Below are 22,012 nucleotides of genomic sequence, written 5' to 3'. Positions count from 1 at the left end.
CTGTAGTTACTTTCATTGTTATGTTTTCATACCCAATTTATACCCATTGATTCGTGTCATATCACCTCACCCAAAACGAATATAAGCGTGAAATGTGATATGTGTAAACCTGTCTTTGAAAATGTGAGAAGCCCTTACAAAACGCTTTTAGGGGTCAAACCAAAAATAAAAATGTAAAAAATTAACTTTGGAGAGTTAATTTTTCAATTACCCTCGACAGTGAAGAAAACCATAAGAAATATTGAAAAGATTCGAGTTAGAATTATTAATCTTACCCTTTCGGTCATTTTCAACAACATGTGTTTACAAGAAAGACTGCTGCCAATATACATTATATATATATATATATATATATATATATATATATATATATATATATATATATATATATATATATATATATATATATATATATATATATATATATATATATATGTCGTACCTAGTAGCCAGAACGCAATTCTCAGCCTACTATTCAAGGCCCTATTTGCCTAATAAGCCAAGTTTTCCTGAATTAATATATTTTCTCTATTTTTTTTCTTATGAAATGATAAAGCTACCCATTTCATTATGTATGAGGTCAATTTTTTTTTATTGGAGTTAAAATTAACGTAGATATATGACCAAACCTAACCAACCCTACCTAACCTAACCTAACCTATCTTTATAGGTTAGGTTAGGTTAGGTAGCCGAAAAAGTTAGTTTAGGTTAGGTTAGGTAGGTTAGGTAGTCGAAAAATAAATAATTCATGAAAACTTGGCTTATTAGGCAAATCGGGCCTTGCATAGTACGCATAGAAGTGCGTTCTCGCTACTAGGTACGACATATATATATATATATATATATATATATATATATATATATATTATTAAATATGACCGAAAAAGTAAGATTAATAATTCTAACACGAATTTTCTCAATCTTTCGTACATTTCTTTTCACTGTTGGAGGTAAATCAAAAATCAATTCTCCAAAATTCATTTTTATTTCTAGTCTGACGCGACACGAGCGCGTTTCGTAAAACTTATTACATTTTCAAAGACTTAGTTTACAAATACACAACTGAATAGAACTTACGCATCTCCGATTTTATATCTACATTTGAATGAGGTGGATGGGGTGAGGTGGCATTAATAGGGTATTAATTTCATCAACACAAGACAGAACAAGAGGTGGCATTAATAGGGTATTAATTTCATCAACACAAGACAGAACACGAAACAATGGGTATTGAATAGAAGTACTTGTAGAAAGCCTATTGGTCCTTATTTCTTGATGCTTCTATATTGGAGCGGAGTCTTGAGGTGGGTAGAATATAGTTGTGCATTAATTGGCATTAATTCTTTTCCACAGCTCATAAAACGGAGGAAAGGGTCCTGAAAGATATTGTTAATAGAAACGTTATCCCTACAGACAAAAATCAGAGGATACATCTGACGATTTACTATAAAACCAGAAAAACGGCCAGCCTACTCATGAGAAACTCTCCAGACACAAAACAGAACGCTTTAAAAGAGACTAACGTCGTCTATGCCTTCAAATGCCCTCTTGGGGACTGTAAGCTCCAAAAAACCCAGTATATAGGCAAGACAACAACATCTCTTTCTAGGCGTTTAACGATGTATAAGCAACAGGGCTCCATTAAGGAACATATAATCTCTTCCCACAACCAAACCATCGCCAGAGAAATCCTAGTAAACAACACAGAAATCATCGATAGATACAGCGATAGCAGGCGGCTTGACGTTTGCGAGGCACTACACATCAAGAAGTCAACACCAGCAATCAACAGCCAATTAATGCACAACTATATTCTACCCACCTCAAGACTCCGCTCCAATATAGAAGCATCAAGAAATATGGACCAATAGGCTTTCTACAAACACTTCTATTCAATACCCATTGTTTCGTGTTCTGTCTTGTGTTGATGAAATTAATACCCTATTAATGCCACCTCTTGTTCTGTCTTGTGTTGATGAAATTAATACCCTATTAATGCCACCTCACCCCATCCACCTCACTCAAATGTAGATATAAAATCGGAGATGCGTAAGTTCTATTCAGTTGTGTATTTGTAAACTAAAAGTCTTTGAAAATGTAATAAGTTTTACGAAACACGCTCGTGTCGCGTCAGACTAGAAATAAAAATGAATTTTGGAGAATTGATTTTTGATTTACCTCCAACAGTGAAAAGAAATGTACGAAAGATTGAGAAAATTCGTGTTAGAATTATTAATCTTACTTTTTCGGTCATATTTAATAATATATGTCTACAGGAAAGACTGCTACCAAAGTATACTAATATATATATATATATATATATATATATATATATATATATATATATATATATATATATATATATATATATATATATATATATATATATATATATATATATATATATATATATATATATATATATATGTCGTACCTAGTAGCCAGAACGCACTTGTCAGCCTACTATGCAAGGCCAAATTTGCCTAATAAGCCAAGTTTTCCTGAATTAATATATTTTCTCTAATTTTTTTCTTATGAAAAGATAAAGCTACCCGTTTCATTATGTATGAGGTCAATTTTTTTTATTTTAGTTAAAATCAACGTAGATATATTACCGAACCTAACCAACCCTACCTAACCTAACCTAACCTATCTTTATAGGTTAGGTTAGGTTAGGTAGCCGAAAAAGTTAGGTTAGGTTAGGTTAGGTAGGTTAGGTCGTCGAAAAACTATTAATTCATGAAAACTTGGCTTATTAGGCAAATCTGGCCTTGCATAGTAGGCCAAAAAGTGCGTTCTGGCTACTAGGTACGACATATATATATATATATATATATATATATATATATATATATATATATATATATATATATATATATATATATATATATGTCGTACCTAATAGCCAGAACTCACTTTTCAGCCTACAATGCAAGGCCCGATTTGCCTAATAAGCCAAGTTATCATGAATTAATATATTTTCTCTAAATTTTTTCTTATGAAATGATAAAGCAACCCATTTCATTATGTAAGAGGTCAATTTTTTTTTATTGAAGTTAAAATTAACGTAGATATATGACCGAACCTAACCAACCCTACCTAACCTAACCTAACCTATCTTTATAGGTTAGGTTAGGTTAGGTAGCCGAAAAAGTTAGGTTAGGTTAGGTTAGGTAGGTTAGGTAGTCGAAAAGCAATTAATTCATGAAAACTTGGCTTATTAGGCAAATTGGGCCTTGCATAGTAGGCTCAGAAGTGAGTTCTGGCTACTAGGTACGACATATATATATATATATATATATATATATATATATATATATATATATATATATATATATATATATATATATATATATATATATATATATATTATATATATATATATATATATATATATATATATATATATATATATATATATATATATATATATATATATATATATATATATATATGTCGTACCTAGTAGCCAGAACTCACTTCTCAGCCTACTATTCAAGGCCCGATTTGCCTAATAAGCCAAGTTTTCATGAATTAATATATTTACTATAATTTTTTTCTTATGAAATGATAAAGCTACCCATTTAATTATGTATGAGGTCAATTTTTTTTTATTGGAGTTAAAATTAACGTAGATATATGACCGAACCTAACCAACCCTACCTAACCTAACCTAACCTATATATATAGGTAAGGTTAGGTTAGGTAGCCAAAAAAAGCTAGGTTAGGTTAGGTTAGGTAGACGAAAAAACATTAATTCATGAAAACTTGGCTTATTAGGCAAATCGGGCCTTGCATAGTAGGCTGAGAAGTGAGTTCTGGCTACTAGGTACGACATATATATATATATATATATATATATATATATATATATATATATATATATATATATAAATTTGTGAGGGTACCACCTCTTGTGCCAATGTGGGGACCCATAGCCTCGGAGAAGAAAATAAAAAGTATTCAGAAGAGACCTTGTGGTCTCTCACTGAACACTAATATTATCTTCTCCTACCACCCCCATTCTTTTGTATGTACACATATATATTTGCTTTATTTGAACCTTGTTACAAAAAAGGAGTTACATATAGGTTACAAAGATGGTTATCATAGGTTGTCGAGTTCCTCCAGCTCCTCAGATGGCGGGCAGGAACCATGGATGCAGTGCGCATTTCCCCTCTGTATCGCCACGCTGAGGCGCTGGAAAAGAAAGCTGGCAGCTCTAGGGTCCCTTGTTGTTTCAATGAGCCTAGAACCCTGTTCCTTCAAAAAACTGGTAGCACTTTTACCCCAGGTGCCGAGTGTCTCAGAAGCAATGGGGACAAAATTGTAGTGGTGATCCAGTTCTCTATACTTACGGGATTTGGCTGCTTCCCTGTGGGTGGCAGCGCCACCTGGTTGTGCAACACTGAGGTTAATGTAGGTGTTAGCCAGGGTTGATACGCACGTGTAGTCCCATACCAACTGCTTGCCATTCTTCCAGGGGTTCACTGTGATACCATCCGGGTGACCAATAAGAGCATCAGAGTTACGGGGCGTTAGGTAACGGGGCTCTCTTTCAGCTGGGCATCCAGCTGTGGTGAGGCTCCTCTTGATGATGTCGTTAACTTCACTGTGCCTCGAGTGCCATCCCCCTGTGCTTTGGCAGAGTAGGCCATGGTGGCCGTACCTGTCAGCCACCACCTCGCCGCAAATACACCTATATCTGGTGTGGATTGGGGCAGCAAGGCGAAGGGCCACAGCAATTCGGAGGGCGTGTGGTGTGAGACGCGTGCCAGTTGCCGACATTGGGGTTGCTAACAGGAAATCCCCTGCATGTGGGGGCTGCTACTGCTGTGAGGCGAGCAATGTCGTGTTGTGTTGTTGCAGCACCCAGGCACTCTGCAGCAACTTGGTCTACAATGGGGCCATCCCAGCTGGATTGCTTGTGGGCTATTGGGGATAGTGGTTGAGGTGATGGGCCTGCACGAGAGGCCCACTCTGTGGCACAGCGTGTAAAATTGGGATCATGTACACCTGCCAGCTGATGTAAGTGGGCAGGTAGAATTTCCTTCACAAGGTCGTCGGATGCTGATAAGGAGGACAGGAAGGCTGGAACAGCGATTTGCGTTGCTGTTCGAACTCCGAGGCCCCCAAGTCTTACGGGAAGAGAGACTTGTTTCCACTGTAGGTCATCAAGAGAGAGGTTAAGGGCTTTTTCTAGCATTGATTTCAGTAACCGGTCATACTCACTTAGTTTTTGGCTGCTGTAAGATGGTGAACACCTCAGAAAGTAGGTTAACCTGGGGAAGGACAGACATCTGGTGATGAGGTAGAGTGCATCATGAGCATCAATATCCTCAATCCTTCCATCCATCCTCTTAAGGTCGGCGATTTTCTTATCAAGGACCTCATCGATGGCTTTCAGCCCCAGGGGAGCTCCTAGGAGTGTGCTGTCTTCAGGTTTAGTTTTATGGATATTTGGCAGAAGACCCTCTATTCTCTCTACGATGCCCTGGTTGGAACATTTTATTTCACATTTAGAAGGGTTCAGGGTGAGGCCTAAAACTGCACCTTGCTCCTGGATTTTTCTGATGTCCTCCAGGAGGGAGTCTTGGGAACCAGCTAGGGTACCATCATCCAAGAACCAGATGTTAAGCTCGCTGGACAGGACCTCTGTGACTTGTTTGATGACTAAGCAGAAAAGGAGAGGAGCAAGGGGGTCACCCTGTTGGACGCCTTCTCGCGAGTCAATTTCATGTTCGCCAAAAAGTAGCTTAAGATCCATACTGTAGCATGAATGTACAAAAGGGTAGAGGGAAGGGAAATGACTATGAACCGCACGGAGTACAGCATCCCTCCGCACCAAATTGAAGGCATTTTTGAAATCTAGCTTGATAAGGGCCTTTTCGTCTGTGATGTTGGCGATGAAGGCTCGAGCTGCATGGGCTGCCGCCTCACACCCTTGTGGAATGCCAAACCCGAGCTGTTTTGGCTTCAGCATGTTGGCCGCTGCATCACTAACTGTTCTTGCAGCAGCCTTTGCGACGAGACGCCGGAGAGAATTGCCCACAGCTATTGGCCTGATCCCTCCATCTTTTTTCTTTAGAGCACAGAGAGATGCTCCAAAAAAGATAGGTCTTATGGACGCTGGTATGTTGCCAGCTAGACATGTGTTGGTGAATCTGGTTAGTTCCACAAAGAGGTTCTTTGCAATGTCACCCAGTGCAGGGTTGAGCATTTGCTTGAGGTGGTTGGGTTTTAGTCCTGTGAACCCACCTGCTGATCATGTAGGGAAGGACATGGCTGCTTTATGGACCACAGATTCAGCCACCCAGAGAGGTTCTGCTCCGGTAGCCCCCACTTGTACAATGTCGTCCTCACGCGGAGCCCTGGGTGGGTGTTTCTCCCTTAGGGCTTGAGCTGTTGCGGCATCTCTGTCGGCAATTGAGTCCTCACTGGTGATGACTCTTATTGCGCCAATAGTGTTTCCTTCTTCTATTTTCTTGGTGACTGATGTTCTGATTTTTGATGTCTCGGATATGGCACTGTTGCTCTTCCTGCCGTGGGTGTTTCTCGCACGAGTGGGAAGGCGCACCTGGTTGTCCTCCCTGGGAAAATCATTTATAGCTTTGATGACCGAGGCAGCTAAGGTTTTGTCTCTCCTTGCAGGGGTGGCTAGACATATGTTGCCAAACAATAGGAGGTTGTGCCATGCTTGGGTCGTTCCAGGAGAGTCGTTGACCTTTCTCAGGAGGGCAGATAATTTGGCTGCTGCATGGGGGCGGGCTGCTTTAGGGATGTGTTGCAAGGTTCTGGCTGATGTTGCTTTGATAGCTTCTAATAAGTTTTATGTGGGAATGAAGGTCTGGGAGGTGTTTTGCCTTACGGGCAGTGTGGCATGTTGATATATATATATATATATATATCTGAAAACTCACACCCCAGAAGTGACTCGAACCCATACTCCCAGAAGCATGTATTATCCAATGGGTTCGAGTCACTTCTGGGGTGTGAGTTTTCAGTTGCATATGTCCTGGGGACCATTCAGGCTTGTTCGCATATATATATATATATATATATATATATATATATATATATATATATATATATATATATATATATATATATATATATATATATATATATATATATATATGTTTCATTGAATATGACCGCATATTCTGTATTTATTATTTTTTGGTTTAGGGCTTCTATCCCTCTAACTATTTTCTTAGCATCAGGGCTTAATTGGAATAGGAGTTCTCCAAAACTCATTTTCGTACTTTTAAGGTGAAGAAAAGAAGTGATTTACTATAGTGTATTACACTTATTTGTATAATTTGCACGACGTTTCGAACCTCCATGGTTCATTCTCAAGTGAACAGATCTTACAATACTAGTTGATTTTATACCCGCATTAGGTCAGGTGATAATACAATGAAGGTGAAAAACATGGGGGGATACATAAGGGATAAACATAGGGGCTGCAGAAGGCTTATTGGCCCATACGAGGCATCTCCTATCCAAACACAAAGATTAATCCAGTGTAATTGGCCTGTTATGTTGGACATTGTCTTCTGTGTTGGCATCGATATGTTCTTGTCTTGTCCTTACTCTCATGGTGGGTAGAGTAAATAGTTCCGTGATTTGGGTGTTCATGGTAGGTCGCTCTATTCTTATGTGAATTGCCTCAAGAATTTGTAATCTTCTTGAATCTTGGGTTTTATCTATTATGCAAGTATTCTTGTTCAACATTTCTCTTGTTAGAGTAATGTCATGGGCTTGTCTCATGTGATTCCTAGGGGCACCAGATTGAAGATGGCATGTCAAACGCCTCGTCAGCTTGGTCGACGTCATACCTATGTACTTACATTGAAGGTTACATCCTTCGTGGGGGCAAGTGTACATGTATACAACGCTTGACTGCTGTAGAGGGTTCTCCGTCGGCTTCGGGCTGTTTTTGATAAGGAGTTCGGAAGTCTTCTTGGTTTTGTAGAATATTATCAGGTTTATGTTTTGGTTAGGAGTAGTGCTTTTTACTCCTTTACGGATTATTTCTTTCATTATTCTTTCCTCTTTTATATGTTCACTGTGCATGGTTGATTTGTAATATAATTTTATTGGGGGTGTTGTGGTTTCTGTTCTAGGTTCTGAATTATACCAACGGTCCAAGTGTCTTCTTATAGCAGCGTTTATTTCCGCGTTGCTATATCCGTTGTTCACCAATACCTGAGTTACTCTTTCAAACTCTCTACTCACGTTGCTCCATTCAGAGCAGTGGGTAAGCGCTCGACGAATATAAGCATTGAGAACACTGGCTTTGTATCTTTGGGGGCACTCACTTCTACCGTTCAGGCATAATCCTATGTTGGTGGGCTTGGTATATACGTTGGTGCTTAAAGAGGTTCCTGTTTTTGTTATTAGTACATCCAAGAATGGCAGACTGTTATTTTCACTATTTTCATGTGTAAATCGGAGTATATATTATTAAATATGACCGAAAAAGTAAGATTAATAATTCAAACACAAATTTTCTCTTTCCCCGAATAGGGGTCTAATAGGTAAGAAGGAAGGTGAAACGCCATGCAACCTCTGAAGAGACAACTAACACAACACCTATACCCACTATTAGACTATTTTACAGGAACTTCTTTTCCACAGCTGATAAAACGGAGGAAAGGGTCCTGAAAGATATTGTTAATAGAAACGTTATCCCTACAGACAAAATCAGAAGATACAATTAACGATCTACTATAAAACCAAGAAAACGGCCAACCTACAAATGAGAAACTCTCCAGACACAAAGCAGAACGCTTTAAAAGAGACCAATGTCGTCTATGCCTTCAAATGCCCACCTGGACATTTGAAGGCATAGACGACATTGAAGGCGTTTTGATTACAAAAGGCGTTCAAGTGTAGCATCAGACTAGAAATAAAAATGAATTTTGGAGAATTGATTTTTCAGTTACCATCAACAGTGAAAAGATATATAAGAAATATTGAGAATAATAATTATTAAATTCGTTATAAATAATATTTCACAAATAAATCACATTAATGTTATAAATCACTGAGAGAATCAGCCTGGGTACTTCCAACGCTACTGATAGAGCCAACGCTATTGACAGAGCCAACGCCATTGATAGAGCCAACGCCATTGATAGAGCCAACTCCATTGATAGAGCCAACGCTATTGATAGAGCCAACGCTATTGATAGAGCCAACGCTATTGATAGAGCCAACGCTATTGACAGAGCCAACGCCATTGATAGAGCCAACGCTATTGATAGAGCCAACGCTATTGATAGAGCCAACGCTATTGATAGAGCCAACGCTATTGATAGAGCCAACGCTATTGATAGAGCCAACGCTACTGATAGAGCCAACGCTATTGATTGAGCCAACGCTAATGATAGAGCCAACGCTATTGATGCAGCCAACACTACTGATAGAGCCAACGCTATTGATAGAGCCAACGCTATTGATAGAGCCAACGCTATTGATAGAGCCAACGCTATTGATAGAGCCAACGCTACTGATAGAGCCAACGCTATTGATAGAGCCAACGCTATTGATAGAGCCAACGCTACTGATAGAGCCAACGCTATTGATAGAGCCAACGCTATTGATAGAGCCAACGCTACTGATATAGCCAACGCTATTGATAGAGCCAACGCTATTGATAGAGCCAACGCTATTGATAGAGCCAACGCTACTGATAGAGCCAACGCTATTGATAGAGCCAACGCTATTGATAGAGCCAACGCTACTGATAGAGCCAACGCTATTGATAGAGCCAACGCTACTAATACAGCCAACGCTATTGATACAGCCAACGCTATTGATAGAGCCAACGCTACTGATAGAGCCAACGCTATTGATACAGCCAACGCTATTGATAGAGCCAACGCTACTAATACAGCCAACGCTATTGATACAGCCAACGCTACTGACAGAGCCAACGCTACTGATAGAGCCACGGTATCTAGCAAGACATAATCCAAAATCTCATCTGGTGTAATATAGAGGAACATAACCCCAGGATGAAGCAGGAACTGCGATAGACCCCACGGAACGCCCTGGACGTAATTGGCCACCTCATTTGTATAAAATAGGCGAGCATGCTCCCAGGCATGTAAGCGCGAATCTCATTTGCATAAAAATTCTCCTTCCTGGATCCTACTGCTACTGTGTACTGTGGTGAGAGGGTACTGTGTACTGTGGAGAGAGAGTACTGTGTACTGTATTCACCTAGTTCTGCTTGCGGGGGTTGAGCTCTGCTCATTCGGCCCGCCTCTCAACTGTCAATCAATCAACTGTTACTAACTACTAACTAATTTTTCACATACACTCACACACACACACACACGCACACACACACACACACACACACACACACACACACAGAGGAAGCAGCCCATAACAGCTGTCTAACTCCTAGGTACCTACTTACTACTAGGTAACAGGGGCATCAGAGTGAAAGAAAATCTGCCCATTTTGTTTCTGCCATCACCGGGGATTGAACCCGGACCCCAGGATTATGAGTCCAGAGCGCTGTCCACTCAGCTATCCGGCCCCCGATACTGTGGTGAGAGGACTGTGTACTGTGGTGAGAGGGTACTGTGTACTGTGGTGAGAGGACTGTGTACTGGGGTGTGTTATGACCCTAAGAAGCCTGGGCGGAACGAGTCTGCCCCAGTAAGAGTTATTCTGCTTGCCGGACCTGATATTGAGAGGTCAGAGGAAAGATCTATATATTTAATAATTGAATAAACGTTAATGAGTAATTTAAAAATACGAGCAGAGGGGGAGCATCTGGAAATAGGTAACATGAAATGAGATGTCAATACTTTGGTGGCGTGACGTGATGCAAACAGGACGTCGTGACCTCACTTGAGTCACTTCAGTCCTCAGAGATGGTCGTACTTCGTTGATTCTCCTGGGAGAAGGAACAATATAGTTCCCTGTGTTAGTGCTGAGTGAAGTAAGTAATTATCAAAAGAAGGCACCAAACCAGAAAAGTTATGTAGCACCATCAAATGTGCGAATAATCAGAGGGCGCTAAATATCACCAAGGATGCCAATACGAGAACAAAAACGCATAAGGCGAACGATATCAAAAGTATCCGAGTCACCAAGAATTCTATTGAGGGACAGGCAACCGCGAGGGGCGATCGGAAAGCAAGACACACGCTCGTCCTGGAAGTCAGGACATTCAAGAAGGACATGCACGACCGTAAGAGGGACAATGCAATTATGACAATAAGGAACAGAGCGGCGCTCCATCAAGTGACCATGGGTTAAGCGAGTATGGCCAATACGCAACGTCGCCAGAGCTGTTTCCCATCGCCGGTTACGGTGGAAGGAGGAAGGCCACGAGGAAACACAACATTTAAGAGAACGTAGCTTGTTACCAGTAACAGACAACCAAGAAGCCTGCCAACAAGTAAGGATGGAGGAATGGATAACCAGGTAAAAGTCGGAACATGGAATACCTTTACGAGAGATGGGACAAGAGCGGACAGCTTCCTTGGCGGCAGCATCCGCACGCTCATATAAAGACACACCAATATGGCTGGGAACCCAACAAAACTCAACCGACTTAAATTTACTGTGAACAAGTAACAGCCAATGCTGGATCTCGACAACTACTGGATGAACCGGATTAAAGGACCCGAGAGCCATGAGGGCACTACGAGAGTCAACAACAACTACAAAGGAAGACTGACAACGAGAAAGCAGGAGATGAAGAGCATAGAGAATAGCATAAAGCTCCGCTGTAAAGATGCTAGTCTCCGGAGGTAAGCGACACATATAAGTGCGACCAGGAAAAACAACAGAGTAGCCAACACCGTCCGCAGACTTAGACCCATCGGTGAAGACAGAAACGGAGCGGGAGTGAGAAGAAAAGTGCTCAAGGAAAGGTGTTTTAGAACCGTAGGAGGGGTAAAAGCTTTAGTGATGTGGGTCAAGGGTGTACAAAACTGCGGAAGGGGGACTCTCCACGGAGGCAAAGAAGGAACAATACGAGGAGAAACATTAGAAACACGAACGGAAAGAGAATCCTGTAAGCGAGATAACCGGACAGAAAGAGGGAGGTGGTGAAGAGGAATAGGAACTGCAGGAGGGGCAAAAGTTAAAGCACGACAGAGGCGAGAGGAAGGATGTTGCAAGGACCGCGCAAGATAGCGAAGACAGTAGCGATCACGGCGGTCCTGGAGAGACAGGAAGCCAGTGTCAACAAACAATCTAAGGACAGGAGTCGAACGAAAGGCACCAGAACTGAGGCGCAACCCAGTATGGTGCGAAACATCAAGACGGCGAAGAGTAGAAGGAGAAGCAGACGAGTAAGCAGGGCAACCATAATCGAGCTTAGACAGGACAAGGGAGGAATGTAAAGTAAGGAGAGTGCGCCTATCTGCTCCCAAAGAAGTATGGGACAATACCCGAAGGAAGGCAAGAGCCTTAGAGCACTCAACACGGAGGTAAGAGATATGGGGAGACCAAGACAAACGAGTGTCAAGGAATAACCCCAAAAGCTTCACGGAATCTTTGTACTCAAGGGGATGACCATAAAGTGACAAAGAGGGACGAAGAACGACCCGTTTCCTAGTAAAAGACATGGCACAAGTCTTAGAAGTAGAGAACTTGAAGCCATGATCGGTGGCCCAAGACGACACGGCATCAATCGCAAGTTGAAGCCGGCGCTGAAGGAGAGGCGAATCATCACCCCTGACAGCAAAGGGTAAGATCATTGACATAGAGAGCGGAGAAGACACCTGAAGGAAGAGGAAAGAAGACCATTGAGGGCAACCAGAAAAAGAGTAGTGCTCAGAACACTACCCTGGGGCACACCTTCGTATTGCTGAAAAGAGGCAGAGAGAGCGGTACCAAGGTGAACCCGAAAGGAACGACGAGAGAGGAAGCTGCGGAGAAAGTGAGGGAGATGACCACGAAGGCCAAAAGAATGAAGCTGGGACAGAATATGATATCGCCAAGTGGTGTTGTAAGCCATTTCCAGGTCAAAAAGGACGGCAACAACGTAGGTCCTCGCAGCAAAAGCAGTACGAATATAGACCTCCAAGTTCACCAAGACATCTGTCGTGCTGTGGCACTTGCGGAAGCCAAATTGAGAAATGGAGAGGTGATGGCGTTCCAGGAACCACATCAGACGAACGTTAACCATACGTTCAAAAAGTTTGCAGACACAACTTGTGAGGGCAATAGGGCAAAGTCCTTAGGGGAAGTTCCCAGAGACCCTGGTTTGCTAACAGGGAGGACAACGGCATCGAGCCAGTCCTCGGGGACTGACGACGACTCCCAGATCCGATTATACAGACTCAGTAAATACTGAGACGTGCACGGAGGGAGATGGCGAAGCATCTCATAATGAATACCATCGGAGCCCGCTGCCGTACAACCGCAGAGGGCCAGGGCAGAACGAAGTTCAGAGAGAGAGAGAAGGGATCGTTATAGGAAAGACGAAGACGAGTGCACAAATCTAAAGGACGAGACTCAAGGACAGGTTTACAAAGAAGGAAAGATTGGGGAAGATGAAGACCCGAGCTAACAGAAGAAAAGTGGGAACTCAGTTCGGTAGCAACCTGCAACGGGTCCGCCACAAGAGTACCACGGAGGTGAAGGACCGGTGAAACATTGGGAACGAACTTACCTGTTATCTTGCGGATACGCTTCCAGATCTGTGGCAGAGGAGTTTCGGACGTAATTGTGGAGACATAAGATGCCCAACATGCACGTTACGCCGTACGGATGGCCCAACGGGCCACCGCACTTGCTTTCCGAAAGAAAAGAAAAGAATCGGCCGTCTGCCGACTGCGGTGCCTCTTCCAGGATGCACGCTTACCGCATACAGCCCGAGCACAGTCTGCATTCCACCAGGGAATGCACTTCCGCGGACCCCAAGAGGAAGAGCGAGGAATAGAGCGGAGGGCAGCGTCGAAGACAGTGTCACGAAAAAGGAGGAGAGCGCGAGGGAGAGGCAGAAGGGAGAGGTCAGAGAGAGCAGCACTGAGTGTAAATAGGTTCCAGTCCGCTTTAGCAAACTGCCACCTAGGGAAGGAGAGGGAGGGACGAAAAGAGAGAAAGGAAACAAGGATGGGGAAATGGACACTGCTATGGAGGTCATCAAGAACCTGCCACGTGAAATCTAAGTAAAGAAAAGAGGGGGAAAGAGTAAGATCAAGACAGGAAAGGGTGTGAGTCCGAGAGTCCAAATGAGTGGGTTCACCAGAATTCAAAAGAGACAAGGAGAAGAGGATAAACGGCTCAAGAAGGTGACCTCGGGTATTCGTCAGAACATCACCCCAAAGAGAATGACGACAATTGAAATCACCTAGCAGGAGCACAGGCTCCGGCAAGGAGTCTAGGAGGTGTTTCAGATCAGGAAGAGAAAGCGGGACACTCGGGGGGAGATAAATGGAACAAACTCTGTACCATTTCCCCACAAAGATACGAGCAGCAGAACAATAGAGAGGCAAAGGAACTTCAGTGCAAATCAAGAGAGCAGAAGAATTAGGAGCCCCAGCAACAGGTGGGGGGGGGGGGAGAGAAAGGAATAGCCACGAAAACGACCAGGACGAGCACCAAGCATCGGTTCCTGGAGACAGACACAAAGGGGCGAAAACCCCGAAATCAGAAGTTGGAGTTCGAGGGAATTGGCGTAATAACCTCGAACGTTCCATTGAAGAATAGACATCAACGAGAAGAGAAAGGACAACAACAGAGAACAAGGAAGAAACAAAGGTGAAAGAGCAATATAGCACGTTAAAGAATATCAGGGTCAGCAAAGTCAGGGTTAGGGGGCATGGGTAAACTGAGCAAAGACAGAGGGAAGGAAGCGGGAGAACAGACCAGAGGTCGGCGGGTGGGGTCCGGAGGAGGAGGAGGAAGAGGAGGAGACAACGGAGAGGAGTAGTCAAGGACAGCAGCAGGAAGAGGGGGAGTAGAAAGAGGGGAGCGCACCTCAGCAAGGGCAGCAACCGAGAGGGAAGGGGGGGCCAAAGAAACCTCCATAGCAGGAACAGGGGGCGCAACCACCGAAATGGGAGGGGAAGGAGCAATAGAGGCAGAAGTAGGGGCCGAGGAAGAAAGCGAAACCTTACCCGCCGGGGAGGAGGAAGGAGAGGAGCCAGGCTTACGCTTCTGACGTAAAGAGACAGGCGACCCAGCAACTACGTACTGGGCAACGGATTCTAGCGCCTCAACAGGAGAAGCCAAACGAGAGCACACGCAACGGCCGTTTGGAGAGCGATGGACGCCCGCACCGACAGGCGGTGGGGAGAGTCAAGAAACGGAGGGGAAGGATGGGAAGGAGGAACAGAGGGAGACGAGGAAGAAGACACAGGAGACAAGACAGACCGGGTAGAAAGGAGGGGAACCCCAGACAGAGGAACAGGAGGTGGATCCTTCGGGACAGAACTCAAAGGAACAGAGGAGGGGGCAGTGGGCGTATCAGGGTCCAAGGCCCGGAAACAGTTGTGAGTCTGAGGAAGATGGGAAGAATGAGGAGAGGAAGAGCGCAACACGCGAGCATAAGAGATATTAGCATAAGACGGGAGCCGGCGAACCTGGCGCCTCGCCTCAGGAAAACATAAATGCTCCCGGTGCTTTAAGTTGAGGACGGCTGCCTCAAGCTTGTAATGGACACACGCACGGGAGAAGGTAGGATGGGCCTGACCGCAGTTGAGGCAACGAGCCTGGGGAGAAGTGCACTCCGAGTGACCTTCGCCACCACACAAAGGACAGAGAGAGACAGTCCCGGAGCAGCGGAGGGCACCATGCCCAAACCTCCAGCACTTGTTACAGAGCCGAGGAGAAGGAATGTACTCCTGGACAGAGCACCTGGCACCAGCAAGAATGACAGAGGGTGGAAGGGTCCTACCATCAAAGGTAATCTTCACAACCCGAAGGGGTTGACGGCGACGACCACGAGGGGGACGAGTAAACGTGTCCACCTGGAGAATAGAATGGCCCTGGGCAGCGAGGATATGTCGAATATCGTCGTGGCAGTCTCGCAGATCCCGAACACCGGTCGCAACATGGGGCGGGAGCAAAATAGTGCCAACACTTGCATTCAACTGAGCGTTCTTTGAGACCCGAACAGCGGTCTCGCCAAGGCAGGATAAGGTAGCCAAGCGGGAAGTTGCAAAGGTTCCGAGCGTCGCTACGGTGGGAAGGTTCCGAACGTCATGTTAACAGGGGGATGACACTACTGGCATTGTTCACAATTGAATGACACTGCTGGCACTGTTCACAGGGGGATGACACTGCTGGCACTGTTCACGGGGGGATGACACTACTGGCACTGTTCACAGGGGGATGACACTGCTGGCACTGTTCACAATTGAATGACACTGCTGGCACTGTTCACAGGGGGATGACACTACTGGCACTGTTCACAGGGGGATGACACTACTGGCACTGTTCACAGGTGAATGACACTGCTGGCACTGTTCACAGGGGGATGACACTACTGGCACTGTTCACAGGGGATGACACTGCTGGCACTGTTCACAGGTGAATGACACTGCTAGCACTGCTCACAGGTGAATGACACTATTGACACTGTTCACAGGTGAATGACACTGGTGGCACTGTTCACAGGGGGATGACACTACTGACACTGTTCACAGGTGAATGACACTACTGGCACTGTTCACAGGGGGATGACACTACTGGCACTGTTCACAGGTGAATGACACTACTGGCACTGTTCACAGGTGAATGACACTACTGGCACTGTTCACAGTGGGAAGACACTACTGGCACTGTTCACAGTGGGAAGACACTACTGGTACTGTTCACAGGGCGAAGACACTGCTGGCACTGTTCACAAGGGGATGACACTGCTGGCACTGTTCACAGGGGGATGACACTGCTGGCACTGTTCACAGGTGAATGACACTGCTGGCACTGTTCACAGGGGGATGACACTGCTGGCACTGTTCACAGGTGAATGACACTACTGACACTGTTCACAGGTGAATGACACTACTGGCACTGTTCACAGGTGAATGACACTACTGGCACTGTTCACAGGTGAATGACACTACTGGCACTGTTCACAGGTGAATGACACTGCTGGCACTGTTCACAGGGGGATGACACTACTGGCACTGTTCACAGGGGGATGACACTACTGGCACTGTTCACAGGGGGATGACACTACTGGCACTGTTCACAGGGGGATGACACTGCTGGCACTGTTCACAATTGAATGACACTGCTGGCACTGTTCACAGGGGGATGACACTACTGGCACTGTTCACAGGAGGATGCCACTACTGGCACTGTTCACAGGTGAATGACACTGCTGGCACTGTTCACAGGGGGATGACACTACTGGCACTGTTCACGGGATGACACTGCTGGCACTGTTCACAGGTGAATGACACTGCTAGCACTGTTCACAGGTGAATGACGCTGCTGGCACTGTTCACAGGTGAATGACACTACTGGCACTGTTCACAAGAGAATGACACTACTGGCACTGTTCACAGGTGAATGACACTACTGGCACTGTTCACAGGGGGATGACACTACTGGCACTGTTCACAGGTGAATGACACTGCTAGCACTGTTCACAGGGGGATGACACTACTGGCACTGTTCACAGGGGGATGACACTACTGGCACTGTTCACAGGGGGATGACACTACTGACACTGTTCACAGGTAAATGACACTGGTGGCACTGTTCACAGGGGGATGACACTGCTGGCACTGTTCACAGGTGAATGACACTGCTGGCACTGTTCACAGGTGAATGACACTACTGGCACTGTTCACAGGTGAATGACACTGCTGGCACTGTTCACAGGTGAATGACACTACTGACACTGTTCACAGGTGAATGACACTGCTGGCACTGTTCACAGGTGAATGACACTACTGACACTGTTCACAGGTGAATGACACTGATGGCACTGTTCACAGGGGATGACACTGATGGTACTGTTTACAGGGGATGACACTGATGGTACTGTTCACAGGGGATGACACTGCTGGCACTGTTCACAGGGGATGACACTGATGGCACTGTTCATAGGGGGATGACACTACTGGCACTGTTCACAGGGGATGACACTGCTGGCACTGTTCACAGGTGAATGACACTACTGACACTGTTCACAGGTGAATGACACTGCTGGCACTGTTCACAGGGGGATGACACTGATGGTACTGTTCACAGGGGGATGACACTACTGGCACTGTTCACAGGGGATGACACTGCTGGCACTGTTCACAGGGGATAACACTGCTGGCACTGTTCACAGGGGGATGACACTACTGGCACTGTTCACAGGTAAATGACACTGCTGGCACTGTTCACAGGTGAATGACACTACTGGCACTGTTCACAGGGGGATGACACTAGTGGCACTGTTCTCAGGGGAATGACACTGATGGCACTGTTCACAGGGGGATGACACTGCTGGCACTGTTCACAGGGGGATGACACTGCTGGCACTGTTCACAGGGGGGATGACACTGCTGGCACTGTTCACATTGGGAAGACAGTGCAGGCACTGTTCACAGGTAAATGACACTGCTGGCAATGTTCACAGGGGAATGACACTACTGGCACTGTTCACAGGGGGAAGACACTGCTGGCACTGTTCACAGGTGAATGACACTGCTGGCACTGTTCACAGGGGGATGACACTGCTGGCATTGTTCACAGGTGAATGACACTGCTGGCACTGTTCACAGGGGGATGACACTGCTGGCACTGTTTACAGGTGAATTACACTGCTGGCACTGTTCACAGGGGGATGACACTGCTGGCACTGTTTACAGGTGAATGACACTACTGGCACTGTTCACAGGTGAATGACACTACTGGCACTGTTTACAGGTGAATGACACTACTGGCACTGTTCACAGGGGGATGACACTGCTGGCACTGTTCACTGGAGAATGACACTGCTGGCACTGTTCACAGGGGGACGCCACAGCTGGCACTGTTCACAGGGGGATGACACTGCTGGCTTTGTTCACAGGTGAATGACACTGCTGGCACTGTTCACAGGGGGATGACACTGCTGGCACTGTTTACAGGTGAATGACACTGCTGGCACTGTTCACAGGGGGATGACACTGCTGGCACTGTTCACAGGGGGATGACACTGCTGGCACTGTTCACAGGGGAATGACACTGCTGGCACTGTTCACAGGGGGATGCCACAGCTGGCACTGTTCACAGGGGGATGACACTAGTGGCACTGTTCTCAGGGGAATGACACTGCTGGCACTGTTCACAGGTGAATGACACTGCTGGCACTGTTCACAGGTGAATGACACTGCTGGCACTGTTCACAGGGGATGACACCGATGGTACTTTTCACAGAGGATGACACTGCTGGCACTGTTCACAGGGGGATGACACAGCTGGCACTGTTCACAGGGGGATGACACTAGTGGCACTGTTCTCAGGGGAATGACACTGATGGCACTGTTCACAGGGGGATGACACTAGTGGCACTGTTCTCAGGGGAATGACACTGCTGGCACTGTTCACAGGGGAATGACACTTCTGGCATTGTTCACAGGTGAATGACACTGCTGGCACTGTTAACAGGTGTATGACACTGCTGGCACTGTTCACAGGGGAATGACACTGCTGGCATTGTTCACAGGTGAATGACACTGCTGGCACTGTTAACAGGTGTATGACACTGCTGGCACTGTTCACAGGGGGGATGACACTGCTGGCACTGTTCACAGGGGGATGACACTGCTGGCACTGTTCACAGGGGGATGACACTGCTGGCACTGTTCACAGGGGGATGACACTGCTGGCACTGTTCACAGGGGGATGACACTGCTGGCACTGCAAGAAGTTAACTTGCCTTAATCCTAAGGGCGCCTGGCAGCTGGGTGGACAGCGCTTCGGATTCGTAGTCCTGAGGTTCCGGGTTCGATCCCCGGTGGTGGCGGAGACAAATGGGCAAAATTTTTCTTTCACCCTGATGCTCCTGGTCACCTAGCAGTAAATAGGTACCTGGGAGTTAGACAGCTGCCACGGGCTGCTTCCTGGGGGGGGGGAGGTGTAACAAAAAGAAGGCCTGGTCGAGGACCGGGCCGCGGTGACGCTAAGCCCCGAAATCATCTCAAGATAACCTTCCTGAATATTATTAAACAAACCTCATTTCCCCGAGATGTTGTTCCTTCCATTCTTATCAACGTGGATAATAATCTAAGATAATAATCTTAGCTATGTAAGAATGTGGTAGATGTTTACATTGCCTGGACTAATACCCAGTAATCTTCAGGTAAGACATTGATATATGAAGTGTTGGTCCAGAGTGGACCACTTCTCATATTGTATAACATTCTATAAATTGTATTATTTTTGGTCACTCAGTTTTGTGTTGCTCTCGCTTTATTATAGTCAGTATTTATGTCGTTTATTTGGTGAATAATTCTGTGTACTTATAATATCCGGATAAATATTACAAAATTATTTTAATTACATTTTATACTGTTAAGATTGTGTTTGTAAACTTGATTACTTGTAAAGAATCAATAAACTTTAAGTTGTAACAGTCTCCCCTATGTTGGAAGACTTGGTAAACAACTCTCCTTGACTCTGCTCATCCCTACTCTCCTCTACTCTCCATAACCCCCCCCCCCCCACCCCGCAGACACACACCCGGAACCTTCACAACAACAAAGCTGCTAAAACAAAAAAACAACAAACAAACACCAGGTGCTTAACGACTCCCTTTACAACGAGCGAGAGACTTTGCTTCCCGAGATCAAGCACAGAGCCAATTTTCCTGTGTTCTCTCTATATATATTCTGACTTCCTGAGCGGCGTCCAGATACATGCAGCGGACGTCAGCTAGCGCGACTACGTCTTATACAGCTATGGGCGACCACTCTTAGCCTCCTGCGTCTAGGTAACATTCGTTTCACTCCTGTCTATTTCTTAGTTGTGAACACTTGCAGCCGACGGTGTGTGTAGGCAAGCCGCAGGGGCCAGGTTTCTATTTCCTATTCTGCGGAGTTGGAGGTGGAGTAGCCTAAATTGGGGCGACCTATATCTTGTTCCTCTATTGTAGTCCCCCGCCAGGCTCAATGGTCCGGCTGGCACAGATCATCACTTACTTTTTAGTCAATAAATTTGTTTACAAAAAATATATGTATATATATATATATATATATATATATATATATATATATATATATATATATATATATATATATATATATATATATATATATATATATATCCGTCCTGCAGGTGTTCAACACTGTTCAGCAAGTGTTACGGGTGTTCAACACTGTTCAGCAAATGTCTCCGGTGTTCCAGGTGGAAAATCGGTTGTAAAGTGGAAAGAAATTTCCCTTGCAAACTTAGAGGTAATAAAGGAGGTCATTAGGGTAACTTGTCACCTCTCGCGGTACTATAATCACGCCTTAACTCCTTGTTTACGAAGCTTTCACACACATTTACCAGTGAAACTCTTCTGCTGTAACGGCAGGTTATGAATATGATGGTGCTTGTACGTCTCTTCCAGCGCTTACCCATCACTGCTTACCTGTGAGCGCTTACCCATCACTGCTTACCTGTGAGCGCTTACCCATCACTGCTTACCTGTGAGCGCTTACTCATCACTGCTTACCTGTGAGCGCTTACCCATCACTGCTTACCTGTGAGTGCTTACCCATCACTGCTTACCTGTGAGTGCTTACCTGTGAGTGCTTACCCATCACTGCTTACCTGTGAGCGCTTACCCATCACTGCTTACCTGTGAGTGCTTACCCATCACTGCTTACCTGTGAGTGCTTACCCATCACTGCTTACCTGTGAGTGCTTACCCATCACTGCTTACCTGTGAGTGCTTACCCATCACTGCTTACCTGTGAGTGCTTACCCATCACTGCTTACCTGTGAGTGCTTACCCATCACTGCTTACCTGTGAGTGCTTACCCATCACTGCTTACCCATCACTGCTTACCTGTGAGTGCTTACCCATCAGTGCTTACCCATCAGTGCTTACCCA

At 45.2% G+C, this 22,012-nt stretch overlaps 1 protein-coding gene across 1 annotated transcript in view; it reads left to right on the top strand.

The window, feature by feature from the left end:
- Nucleotides 1–9,981, top strand: part of LOC138368972 (major royal jelly protein 5-like) — a 16,467-nt gene extending 6,486 nt beyond the window's left edge. Inside the window, exon 2 of the mRNA XM_069331702.1 lies at nucleotides 9,399–9,981. Coding sequence (XP_069187803.1) covers nucleotides 9,399–9,981 — 583 coding nt within the window. The remainder of the gene's footprint in view (nucleotides 1–9,398) is intronic.
- Nucleotides 9,982–22,012: the final 12,031 nt, after the last annotated feature.

This window comes from Procambarus clarkii, chromosome 26 (genome assembly GCF_040958095.1).
Source record: "Procambarus clarkii isolate CNS0578487 chromosome 26, FALCON_Pclarkii_2.0, whole genome shotgun sequence".
Classification (NCBI taxonomy): domain Eukaryota; kingdom Metazoa; phylum Arthropoda; class Malacostraca; order Decapoda; family Cambaridae; genus Procambarus; species Procambarus clarkii.
The sequence above is the reverse complement of the archived record's forward strand: the minus strand, read 5'-3'. Positions and strand labels throughout refer to the sequence as shown.